Source organism: Taeniopygia guttata, chromosome 30 (genome assembly GCF_048771995.1).
Source record: "Taeniopygia guttata chromosome 30, bTaeGut7.mat, whole genome shotgun sequence".
In the NCBI taxonomy this organism is placed as follows: Eukaryota; Metazoa; Chordata; class Aves; order Passeriformes; family Estrildidae; genus Taeniopygia; species Taeniopygia guttata.
In genome coordinates, this window is record NC_133055.1 from 8,630,436 (window position 1) to 8,643,251 (window position 12,816).

Here is a 12,816-nt window from a genome sequence, read left to right on the forward strand (position 1 = left end):
AAATAAAAATAATAATTTAAAAAATGCAATTAGTACAAATGAAACTAGTGATGGAGGCAGAAACCTGACACCCTGAGGAGTCAGGGTGTTGGTAGTAGTCCAGTTAAAATGGTGGCTGCTCCTCCTGGAGTGGCAGATGAAATGCTGCTGAAGTGGTGATCTCTAGAAGGGTGGAGTTTTCTCTGAAGGTCTGGTAGTAGCTGAGCCTGGTCTTCCTCTAGGAATTCAGCAGAGAAGAAGCTGGTGGGATGAGGTTCTGGGGGTCCTGGTGGGCACTGGAAGGGAGTTTGGGGGTACTGGGTGTGACTGGGAGGGACTAGAGTGAGCCTGGAGGAGCTGGATGGAGATTGGGGATGGAAAAGCAGAGATTGGGATGAGGTTGGTTGTGCTGGAAAGAGACTGGGAAGTGTTTGGGTGAGTCCTGGTGGGGCTGAGAAGGGACTGGGAGAGGGTTTAGGCGTACTGGGGTGGTGGGGGGAGACTGGAAGGGGGTTGTGGGATTCTGAAAGGGATGGGAGACGCTTTGGTGGGTCCTGGGGAGGTGAGGAAGGGATCATGGCAAGTTTCAGGGGGTCCTGGGTGGACTGGGAGCAATCAGGAGGGTGCTTGGAGAGGCTTGGGGTGTCAGTGAGAGGTTTTGGGGGGTCCTGATGCCTGCAGGCCCCCCAGAGATGCCGCTGGATGCCACAAGCAGCAAGATGCAGACGGGGATCAGGGACTACGAGTTGGGCTTTGTCTTCCTGGTGCTGGGGCTCAGCTTCTACCTGTGCAAGTGGGTCAAGGGGGGTCCCAGGAGTCATGTCCCCTCTCCCCAAGACTGTGGGTGCTCCCCCCGGGGCCCCCAGCCCGGTGTCACCCCTGTTTCTCTGCCCACAGAGCTCCTGAGCCGCCGGCGGCCGCAGAGCTTCCCCATGGCCTCGGGCCCAGCGGGGATCCCCCATTCCATCCCCACGCTGATTTTGGGGGGTCCTGTGTACCCCCAGCCCTGCTGTCACTCTGCCCCTGCCCGCCTGCTCCCAGTGTTCCCAGTAACGCTTCCCAGTTAAACCCAGCCCAGTTTATGGGGGCACTGGGGAGGGACTTGGGGGGACCCCACGGCGGGGCCGGCACTGGGCAGGGAGGGCGGGGTCCGGGTGGGGAACACTGCCTGCTGCGGGTCTGCCCGGCAACTGGTGAGTCATCAGCGCCGCTCTCTCTGATTGGCTGACTCGTGTCCACCGCATTCTCTCATTGGCTGAGGAGAGGCCCGGGAGTGCAGAGAAGGAACGGGAGAGATCCCGCCCCGAGCAGCGGCACGGGGACAACAGACCCAGCCCGGGCACAGGGAGGGAATTTATTACCAACCAAACCACGGCAGCACGAGGAGAAGGGAAAGAAATCCTCCAACACCTTCCCCCCACCCAACGGGGATCACCCACAACAGGGTTATCCACCAGGGAGAGACGGGGACATCCGAGATTAGACCAAAGCCAATTTTATTGTGTGTACCAGGTGTTTATACAGGGATTTACTTGTAGGGTCCTTATACAGGGCTCTGTTTTTGGTACATTTTCTCATTAGTTACACATTCCTCATGACATGACATCAACTGGTAACATTATTTTATCACAAAGTCTCACACCACGTTGCTTGGTCACTTCTTGCCCAGGGAGCCTTAAACTGTGTCTGTGTCTCCCACAGTTTCTGCTCAGTCAGGCCTCAGATATCGGGCCCCTTTATCAGCTCTATTGCTTTACTCTCTGTTTTATTCCCCATACGGGGGCACCAGGGCTCTGCCCAACGGGGGTCACTGGGGATCATCCAGCCCGGATCCTCCCATGGGGGATGGAGCTGGAGCAGCGCACCAAGCTCTTCCCTCACTCTCTTCCCTCACTCCAAGCTCTTCCCTCACTCTCTTCCCTCACTCCAAGCTCTTCCCTCACTTGGGGCACTCACAGGGCTTCCCTTACTGGTGCCTCCGTTGGTGCTGGGTCAAGGCTGAGCTCTCTGAGAAACCCTTCCCACACTCCCCACACTTGTAGGGCCTCTCCCCAGTGTGGATGCGCCGGTGCACGGTGAGGTGGGAGTTTTGGTTGAAGCCCTTCCCGCAGTCGGGGCAGCGGAAGGGCCTCTCCTCTGTGTGAATCCGCTCATGTAGGAGCAGATTGGAGCTGGTCCGAAACCTCTTCCCACACTGGGGACACTCGTAGGGCCTCTCCCCAGTGTGGATGTGCTGGTGTGTTCTCAGGTGTGAGCTCCGCCCAAAGCTCTTCCCACATTCCAAGCACTCATAGGGCCGTTCCCCAGTGTGGATCACCTGGTGCTCAATCAGGTGAGACCTCTGTCTGAAACCCTTCCCACACTTCCCACACTCGTAGGGCCTCTCCCCAGTGTGGATGCGCCGGTGCAAGGTGAGGTTGGAGTTGCGGTTGAAGCCCTTCCCGCAGTCGGGGCAGCGGAAGGGCCTCTCCTCTGTGTGACTCTGCTCATGTACGAGGAGACAGGAGCTGGTCTGAAACCTCTTCCCACACTTGGAACACTCGTAGGGCCTCTCCCCGGTGTGGATGCGGCGATGCTGGATGAGTTTTGACTTTTCCCTGAATCCCTTCCTGCAGTCGGGGCAGCTGAAGGGCCTGTCCTCTGTGTGAACCCGATTGTGCCGGAGGAGATCGGAGCTGGTCTGAAACCTCTTCCCACACTTGGAACACTGGTAGGGCTGTTCCCCAGTGTGGATCCTTTGGTGCCTGATCAGGTTGGAGCTCCGGCTGAAGCTCTTCCCACAGTCCGCACACTCGTAGGGCCTCTCCCCAGTGTGGGTCCTCTGGTGCATGATCAGCTCGGATCTCCATGTGAAGCTCTTCCCACACTCCGAGCACTTGTGGGGCTTCTCCCCATCATGGAGCTGCTCAGGTTCCCCCAGCTCCGAGCTCTGGCTCCATCTCCGGCCGCCTCCCCGGCCCAGGGTGGGTCTTTCCCCCTCTGATCCCCGCGATCTGCGTTTGCAGCCCCTCCTCATGCGGGATCTCCGGGGCTTTTCCTCCCCGTCGGGTTCCTGTACTGTGGAGCCGCTCAAAACGGCCTCTTCCACCAGGTTCTGCCGCGGGGATTTGTCCTCCCTGCTCTCCATCCTCAGCTCCTGCTCTGCGGGAGGAAGGACAAGGAGAGGCTCTTCCTCTTCCTCGCAGCCTCCCAGGGGCTGGGAATGGGAAATCCTGGTTTGGGGAAAACAAGGGATGAGCACGTTGAGTTGGAAGCTCCCTCTGTCCCAGTCCATCTCTAGAAGTCCCTGGCCACCTGGGCTCCATAAAAACCTCCCAAACACCGAGATCCAGCCCTGAAAAAGCCTCCCAGGAGTTCCTTGTCCCTGCTGCCTCCCCTTTGCTGTTCGGGGCTCCCCCCTGTCCCAGCTGCTGGGGTCACGCTTGGATTGGGGGTCCCCCTTCTCCTCAGTGCCCGCCCTCCCCAGGCTGCCGGGAGTCCCAGCAATCCCAAAAGCTCCCCCCTCTTGGCTCTCCCCATTCAGGGGTGCCGGGGCTCTTTGGGCTCCCGGGCTCCCTTCTCCCCCTCTTCCCTGCTCTGGGCTGCCGGGGCTCCAAGGAGTCCCCACAAGGGGACTTTTCTGCTCCGCTTCGCAGTTCTTCCTTCTCCAAACATCCCCCCAAAAAACCCAACCCAAGCACCCCCCAGGAGACCTGGCCCGAGCTCCCCCTCCCCGCTCACCTGCGGGATGGGGGGCGATGATCCCACAGGTGGGGGCTGCGAATTCAGGCAGGGCTGACCGCGCGCTTCTCTCTGCTCTGCTCCATCCGCCTTTCAACCTCCTCTTCCTCTTCCTGACGCCACTCCTCTTCCATACCCCCATCTCCTCCTCCTCCTCTTCCCTAAGCCCACCTCCCGCTCCTCCTTCATCCCTGCCCTTCCCTCCCTCCTCCTCCTCCCCCAGCAGCAGCGACACCCTCGGTTCCCATTCCCGCAGCCCCGGCAGCCCGCGGCAGGAGCGGGGATGGAGCCGGGACAGGTCGGGATGGGCAGCGCGGGGCTCTCGGCTGCTCCCAGCCGCTGTTCCAGGGGGAACCCGGCCCGGGCCAAAGGAGAGGCAAACTGGGCAAACTGGGGGCTGCACATCCAAACTGGGGCTGCCTGGGGACCCTGCCTGGGCACTGCCGGCCCTTGGGGCTCCTCTCAGGAGATCAGGAGGGGGGAACGCAGAGAGGGCTCGGGGATGCCAGGAGTGGCAGCACTGGGAAGGACTGGTTTGTACTGGGATTGTACTGGAATCATACTGGGAGCAGCTGGGCCCATGCCAGGGCAGACTGCAGTCACCCCGAGGGAGACTGGGATCGTACTGGGATCATACTGACACAGAGTAGGAGCCTACAGGGGGCAACTGAGACCATGCTGGGGGCAAATGGGATATACTGGGAGTGACTGGGAGCATGAATAGGGTGACTGGGAGCAGCTGTGAGCAACTGGGATCATGCTAGGAGCAACTGGGAGGAACTGGGAGTCACTGGGTGCCTGCTGGGGATGACTGGAAACGACTGGGCTTATACTGGGATCATGCTGGAGGTGACTGGGATCATACTGGCAGTGAGTGCCACGACACTGAGGCTGACTGGGAGCGGTTGTGAGCAAATGGGATCGCGCTGGAAGGAACTGGGAGTGAGTGGGAATATGCTGGAAGGAACTGGGGGACACTGTGAGAGACTGGGAGGGACAGTGAGGGTGAAAGGGGCAACTGGAACCATGTGGAGCACAACTGGTTTGTATTGGCACTGACTGGGAGCACACTGGCATCATCTCTGGATCATACTGGGAGGGAATGGACTAATACTGGGAGTGTCTGAGAGTGACTGGGAACACACCATGCACAGCATCCCTGTACTGGGGGTGACTGGGAGCAACTTGGAGCACTCTGGGAGCAAATGGCATCATACTGGGATTGACTGGGTTGATGTAGCTGGAGGCAACTGGGACCATACTGCGAGTGATTGGAAGTTACTGGGATTATACTGGGACCATACCGGGACTGCTGGCATGTGACAAGGATCATACTGGAGGTTACTGGGCTCATACTGGTGATGAAAGGGAGCAACTGGGATCCCACTTTGGGCTACTGGGAGCAACTGAGAAAAACTGGGATCATGCTGCAAGCAAACTGGAGGAATTGGGAATGACTGGATGCAGGCTGGAGACAACTGGGACATACTGGGCATGACTGAGATCATACTGGGATAACAAGCACCTTACTGGGATTACTGGGAGTGTCTGGGAATGACCACAGAGATGCTGAAGGCAACTGGGATTTACTGGGGATGTCTGTAACCTTACTGGGGTGATTGGGAACACACTGGGAGCCACTGGGAATGTGCTGGGGGCAACTGGGACCATGCTGGGGGCAAGTGTGAGTGACTGGGGCCCTGCTGGGGGAGACTGGGATCATACTGGACTCATATTGGGATCATACTGGGAGTGACTGGGAGTATACTAGGAGCAACTGGGAGAAGTGGGAACACACCGGAGAAAAGTGGGAGCAACTGGGACTTGCTGGGGGCAAATAGCGTCATAATGGGGAATGACTGAGAATGACTGGGCTCATACTGGGAGAAACAGGGATCCTGCAGGGAGTGAGGGGAAGTGAGCAGGGTGATACTGGGACTGACTGGGCTCATCCTGGGAGTGCCCAGGAAACTGGAAGCACACAGGGGTAGGAACTGGGCACCTGCTGGGAGCAGCCCCTGGCGGCCCCGGTACCCCCGAACCCCTTTCCCGGCCATGCCGCCCCTCCAGCCCCAGCACCCCCATTGCCGGGTGCCGGCACTGCCAGGGGTCCCCCCTCTCGGGGTCCCCGCTGGGGCTCCTGGGGCTCTCCTCTCTCTGCGCTCCCGCCCAGGGAAGCCGAGGCTCTCCCGGGGCTCCCCAAATCCGGGGTCCCCCCGCCGCTCCCGCCGCTCCCGCGCGGTCCCCACGCGGCCCCGGCAGAGCTCGGAGGGCCCGGCCGGGAAGCCCAACCCGCACCGCGGGGGGACCCGCATCCCCCCGGCCCCGCCGGGGCTCTGCCGCCACCCGCACCGGGACCCCCCAAAAACACCTCCCGGGGACCCCCGATGTCCCCCCGAGGGCAGCTGCGGCTCGGCCTTGGAGCCCCGCCAGCTCCAAACATCCCCCCAAAAACCCCAAACCCAGGGAGCCCCGGGATATTTGGGGCCAGCTCCCCCTGCCCGGGCACCTGCGGGATGGGGGCGACGCTCCCGGGGTGCTGCGAGTTCAGACAGAGCCGGAGCCCCGCGGTTCATCCTCCCCGCTCCTCCTGCTGCTCCCGCTGCCGCTCCGCCTCTTCCTCCCTCCTCCTCCTCCTCCCCGCAGCCGCGGGAGGGGCGGGGATGGAGCCGGGACAGGTCGGAACGCAGAGAGGGGTGGGGGGATGCCAGGAGTGACTGGGCTGTACTGGGATCATACTGGGAGCAGCTCCTGGGTGACTGATCCTACTGGGATCATACTGGGATCATACTGGGAGTGAGGAGGAGCAGCGCGGTGGCTCCAGCGCTGGGGCTGGGGGCGCTCCTGGCGGGCGAGGGGGGAGTGGGACCCCGGCACCGGGACCCTGAATCGCCATTGCCGGCACCGGGACCCCCCTGCTCCCTTTATCCTGCACAGGGACCCCCCTGAATCCCCCATTTCCGGACATCAGGGCCCTCTGCTCCCCTTTTCCCTGCTCCCAGCCTCTAGATTTCCCGTGTGCCTGATCCTGGAACGCCTTGGAACACCTTGGACCCCCATTCCTGCCTTTCCCAGCCCCCAGCCCCACCTTTGTGCAAAACCAGAGACCCTCTGAACTCCCCCTTCCCGAACACCTTGGGTGTCCCCACCCTGGTACCCCTTTTTGGGAAACCCTGGACTCCCCTTTCCTGGGCTCAAGGACCCCTGGAACTCCCTTCTACCTCTCCATCCCTGCCCCCCCATTTCCGTGACCCTGAGACCCCCCTGCACCCCCATTCCTGAGAACCAAGACACCCTTTTACCCCTTTGCCCGGCACTGAGACCCCCCTGCACCCCCTTATCCGGCACCAACTCAACATGTTCCCATCCCACACCTTTCCCAGCCCCCAGCCCCACCCTTTTCCCTGACCTGGGACCCCTGGGCCCCCATTCCTGCCTTTCCCAGCTCCCAGCTCCTCCTTTCCTCACACTCAGGAGCCCTGGCACCCCCTTTCCTGGGCACAGGATTCCCTGGACACCCCATCCCAACTCTCCCAGTCCCTGCACCCCCTTTCCTTGGCTCTCAGCCCCTGAACGTCCTTCCCAGCTCTGCCAGCTCTTCATGTCCCCCCTTTTCTTGGCCTGTGGACCCCCCTGGATCCCCAAACTCTCACTTTCAGCCCCCTCAGCTCCCCAAAATCTCCGTGTCCCCCCAGTTCTCCACTCCCTGCAGTTCCTGGAAGTGGCGCTGTCAGAGCCCGGCCCAGGGGTCCCCCAGTCCTTGATTGTGGGGGACGTGGACGGGACCCCCCGTGAGCGCTGCGGCAGCGAGCGGGGCCGGATGGAGGCACAGACACCGGGGATGGGGGCGGGAGCTGAGCTGGGATATTGGGACAGCCAGAGCTGGGATATTGGGATAGCCAGAGCTGGGACATTGGGATAGCCAGACCTGGGATATTGGGATAGCCAGAGCTGGGATATTGGGATAGCCAGAGCTGGGATATTGGGACAGACAGAGCTGGGATACTGGGATAGCCAGAGCTGGGATATTGGGATAACCAGAGCTGGGATATTGGGATATCCAGACCCTGCTCAAGGACAGGAACCGGCCTGTGGCTGACAGTGACCTGGAGACGGGGCCGGTACAACCAGAGCAGGGGCAGTGGGGGGAGCCGGGGGCTGGGCTGGGATCTGTGGGAATGGAGGACTCTGAGGGGCTGGGATGGGATCTCTGGGGATGGGGGGGATCTGTGGGGCTGGGATGGGAATCCAGGGAGCTCCAAGGGGCTCCCTGAGGCTGGGACACGACTCCATGGGTCTGTTCTCTCCTCATTCCCAGGTCTCCACACAGTGCAGGGGGTTTCCAGCTGTGACCTCCTGTCCAATGGAGCATCCATGGCTCCCACCAGTACGGCAACACGGGCTGGGATTTCATCTCCTTCCAGCTGGGATCCGGGAGCTTTGCAGTGTCCAACAGTGCTCTCTGGATATCCCAGAGGTGCTGGGAATCCAGAGGGATCACGGTGGAGCAGATGAAGCATTACCTGGGACACACCTGTGTGGAAAGGCCCCCAAAATACATCAGATATGGTCGGGAGGCTCTGGAGCACAAAGGTGGGTGTGGGAAGGGAAGGGCAATTCCTATGGGAACGGGGGATTCAGGAATGGGGGACTTGGGAATGCAGGAATTGCCATGGAATTTCCCTGGCCAGATCTCACTCTCATCCCAGTCAGGTGAGAATTCCATGGATGGACCTCCCCCCTAACCCACTGCCATGGGAATTCCATGGGGAAATGATTGGAATTGATGACTAATCCAATGAGAGCAGTGCAATGAGAAGTAATCCCTGCTGGGATTCCATGGGACATTGATCCCAATCCTTTGCCCAGGCCGGCTCTGCTGTGCCCGTGGCAGCACCAGGGGAGTGCCCTGTCCCTGCCCTGAGCCCAGCACGAGCCTTTCCTTGGGTGTTCCGTGCCCTGCCCGGGGCAGGAGGGCACTGCCGGAGCGGCTTTGGTGGCCCCGGGCACCCGGCTGGGCTGCAGCCACTGCAGGGGCTCCTGGGGAATGTTCCAGAGCAGAGCTGAAAGCAAACAGCAGTTTCTGGAGGGGATTCTGCCCCTGGGCCTGTGCTGGGAGCCCAAGGGCAACAGCCCAAAGTGCTGGGGCTCAGTGTCCCTTGGCCAGGCCGTGTTCCCTGGCTGTGCCCTGTCCCTGTCCCTGTCCCCTGTCCCTCAGCTGTCCCCTCTCCCTCGGCTGTGCTCTGTCCATGCCAACTCTCCCCTGTCCCTGTCCCCTGTCCCTGTCCCCTGTCCCTTGGCTGTCCCCTGTCCCTGTCTTCTGTCCCTCAGCTTTGCCCTGTCCCTGTCCCCTGTCCCTCAGCTGTCCCCTGTCCCTCAGCTCTCTGATGCCAGGTGTGGCAGCAGGACCCGGGGCAGCCCTGGGGGAGAACAACCCTGAGCCCCAGCTGGGCCAGGTCCCCCAGCTCCCCCCAGGCCACTCCCAGCATGGGCCCTGTGGCTCCCAGTCACCCCCAGTATGGTCCCAGTCACTTCCAGTTACACTCAGTGTGATCCCAGTATCATCCCGGTCACTCCCAGTGTGATCCCAGCATGATCCCAGCATGTTCCCAGGTGTTCCCATTCACCCCTATAATAGTTCCAGGCACTCCCAGTATGGTTCCAGTCCTTCCCAGTATGATCCCAGTATGAACCCAGTCACTCTCATTACAGTACCATTTGCCCCCAGTAAGGTCCCAGTCACTCCAAGTCACCCAGTATGATTCCAGTCACTCCCAGTATGATTCCAGTCACTCCCAGACAGTCCCAGTATTACTGCAGTAACTTCCTTTATGGTTCCTCTGTGATCCCAGTCACTCCTGGTTAATGCAGCCTGGGGTCCCAGGGGTCCATCTGACCCCCGGGCTGCCGCTGCCGTGGGTGTCCGGATAGCGCTGCGCTGTCAGGCTCAGCCTGTCTGGGTCCCTCGGCTCAGCTCCCAGCCACAGGCAACTTAGCGAGCACCTCTGGAGTGATTTCAGCTCTGTGAGTTCAGTTCTCAGTGATTTCGCTCTGTGCTGGTTTAATGTTTTTGCTGGGGTTACCCAAACACTGTGGCAGGCTGTGGCTAATCCAGCCGAAGGCACACGGTACGGTGAGGAGCATCCAGGCAGCAGTGAGGACAGCACCAACAGAGACAATTTTCATCTTTGGACAAGGATGGGGCTTTTAATAGGGAATATTCAGGCAAAACTTGTCTGATTTTCAGGAGGTCTTGTGTTCAACTCAGAGGAGTTCTTGTCACTGTTTGTGGGAGTAGTGTTTGCAGTGCCTAGGTATGGTTTTATGTTTTTCCTGGGTACCATCTTGGACCAGATGGTAGTATGTTGCTTTTATAAAAGATAATGGCGACTTGGTTATAAGAAGACAGCACGGCAGCCCGGCTTCGCCCGGGCTACTCGGACTAACGACACACGCTGGCACCAATTTGGTGGACGGTCGAAAGCGTTTATTATCTTATCTCATGGGTTTAAATAGGTTTAGGGGTCTTTGCTACGTCAGAGGGGGGTTTGGGGTCTCGGAGGATAGTGGGTAGTAGAACTTTACCAGAACAGGTGTGGCTACATTCTTTTCTGACTCCTGGAGTTAGCAGATAAGCAGGGGAGAGAGAAGGGGGGAAGGGGCCTATCTTTTCCGTGACATTCCGGTAATCTTCCGCTCCGCCTGTCCCTATCTTACCACATCTCCCCCCTCTTTATCATATATAAAATGAGGTAGTTGTAAATAGAGACATTGGAGTGAGGTACAGACTTGTAACTTGTTAAGGAAAGGGTGGTTTAGTAGATCAGGGTAGATTTTTTAAGGCAGGTGCTGAAGGCTTTAAAAGGTCTAGTTTTTGCTTATTTTGTAAAATTACTTCTGAAAGCGAAGAGATTGATTTTTCTAGATAGGAGATGGATTTCTCGATTTTCTGCAGGTTTTTGTTGATGGTTATTTGCAGCTGAGAGAGTCTGTGTTGCTGGGTTGCGATGGTTGAGACACTCGTGGCGGTGCTAGCTGCTTTCAGGCTGAGCAGCATCGCGATAGTTATACTTGTGATGATTTTCTTTTTGTGGAGTTTGTTAGGTTCTTTGAGAAGACGGCATATTTTTTCGTCTGAGTGATGTAGGACCTTAGAAATAATTAGAACTTGAACACAGAAATTGATAGAGTTATTAAACTTGGCAAGGAATATATAAGGGTTCACTCTGGGTTTTTGGTAAATTACATTTTAAGTGTGGATGGGACTATTTATTTATTGGTCTTCTGTGGGGAGTGTTTTACTTGCACTGGTGGGGGACACTGGTTGTGGAGTAATTGAAGGGGGTATTTAAAGCATTGCTTTCGTAGAAAAGGGGGTTTAATATTATAGCAAAATTAATATGGGTTAGTTAGGTTTGATTTGGTTTCATTTAAGGTTAGTAAAATAGCTTTTAAACAGGCTGGCTATATGGAACACGAAGGATGGGGTATTTATTATGGTGACTTTTTTGAGCACTTTGTTACTTGTTGCACGACTCACTTAAATAGCTGATGAGGGTAGTGGCCTGGGCTAGCTTGTTTCTTTGGCTACAAGCTTGTAACAGTAAAATTGCATGAAGAAAAACACTGTGCATGTTTGGATCTTACTACCGTGGGATTTTCAGGTGTTGTTTGGCAGTTTGGTGGTCTGTTATCTCTTTCTGGAGCAGGGGTGTGTGTGTTACTGGGATGGTTCACAAGCGTGCCCTGCAAACAGAATTCATAGCTTCTCATTAGTTTTGTTTTGAGGGTCAAGTTCGGTTGTTAGCAGTGGTGTGCAGCGGTGGCTCTCATGGTCTTACCACATGGGGGTTCTGATTGCCACAGAGGCAGCATGTCTCCTACATCTTCGGGGGCTTTCTTTCCACTTTCATGGCCAGGGCTACTCCGGGGTCCCGTATCGGGGCGTCTCTTGCTGACCCTGCGGTGCGCGCGCCGCTTGCGGTGGGAGGGGGCTGGGTTCGCCCGCGCGCTCCCCCCCTGCCCGCGCGCTCCCCCCCCCGCCCGCGCGCTCCCCCCCCCGCCCGCGCGCTCCCCCCCCGCCCGCGCGCTCTTTGTGTGTCCGGGGGTTGGGACCTGTATTCTTTGGCGAGATGCTCTTTTTTGTTGCAGCTCTAAGGGGTATTGTGACCGCTTTTCGGTGCGGCTTAGAACTTTATTTGGTTTTGTTTTAAGCTGTGCTGGTTCTGTATCTTTTGTTTTGGGGTTTCGGCTGGCCCCTGCCGGCTCTGTGGGGCCGGTAGATTTGTTGCTAGGCTCCGCGCCGGAAATGAAATGCCAGCGCACTTCCGGGGCCCCGCGCCGTTTTGTTCGGCCCCGGGCTCGCTCCCCCTTGCGGGGGAGGCGCCGCTCCCGCCCCCCCGGCTCGCCGCGCCCCCCACGGGGGGTGGTTTTTCCCTTATATGGTGGCGGCTCCTGGCGCGGCCGCTGATTGGCTCTGTGCCCCGGGCCGCCCTCCGCCCCTTTCTCCCGCGCGCGCGCGTTTCTGAGATCGCGCGGTGTCCGAGTTTTCGCGCCGGGACCGCCCGGGCTCCGCCCCCCTCCGCGGCATTCGGCGCTATTTTCAAAACGGCCGCATGGCCGCGCGGCCGGGGATTTTCCCCGAGCCGCGGCCCCTGCGACTCCGGCCGCGGCCCCTGCGACTCCGGTTTCTCTCGCCGGCTCTCGCCAAGAGCGCCCCGCGCGCGGCTGCGCCTTTGACCGCGGATCTCTGACCGGCGGCGGGACGGATTGGGAAGCGGCGGCTTCTCGGGGTTTTTCTGCGGCGGGGTTTTCGCGGGGGTTTTTTGCGGCGGGGGCGTCTCGGGGGGCTTGTGCGGCGGGGTTCGGCGCTGCTCCGCTCGGCGCGCCGGCGGGGAAGCGGCGCGGAGCCGCGGGCGGGCTTGGGTTCCGGCGGGAGCGGAGTCGCGCTGCTCGGAGCGCGTCCCGGCGGGGTCGGGGCCGCGCCGCTTGAAACGCGCCGCTCCGGCGGCAGCGCTGCTTCTGCCGGGCTGGGCTGGGCTCAGCTCTGCGGCGGGGCCGGGCTGCGCTCTGATCCGGGGAAGGGGTTGTTGCGCTGAGCTCTCTCGGGTCTCCGGT

General features: G+C 59.4%; 2 protein-coding genes across 2 annotated transcripts in view; one reads left to right on the forward strand and one right to left on the reverse strand.

Moving 5' to 3' along the window:
* LOC140680874 (uncharacterized) overlaps positions 1-12,816 on the reverse strand; it is a 989,054-nt gene that overhangs the window by 942,931 nt on the left and 33,307 nt on the right. Inside the window, 1 exon segment of the mRNA XM_072919755.1 lies at positions 1,950-2,880. Coding sequence (XP_072775856.1) covers positions 1,950-2,880 — 931 coding nt within the window.
* Positions 1-12,816, forward strand: part of LOC140681003 (uncharacterized) — a 278,479-nt gene that overhangs the window by 44,738 nt on the left and 220,925 nt on the right. The gene's annotated exons all lie outside the window — the stretch shown is intronic.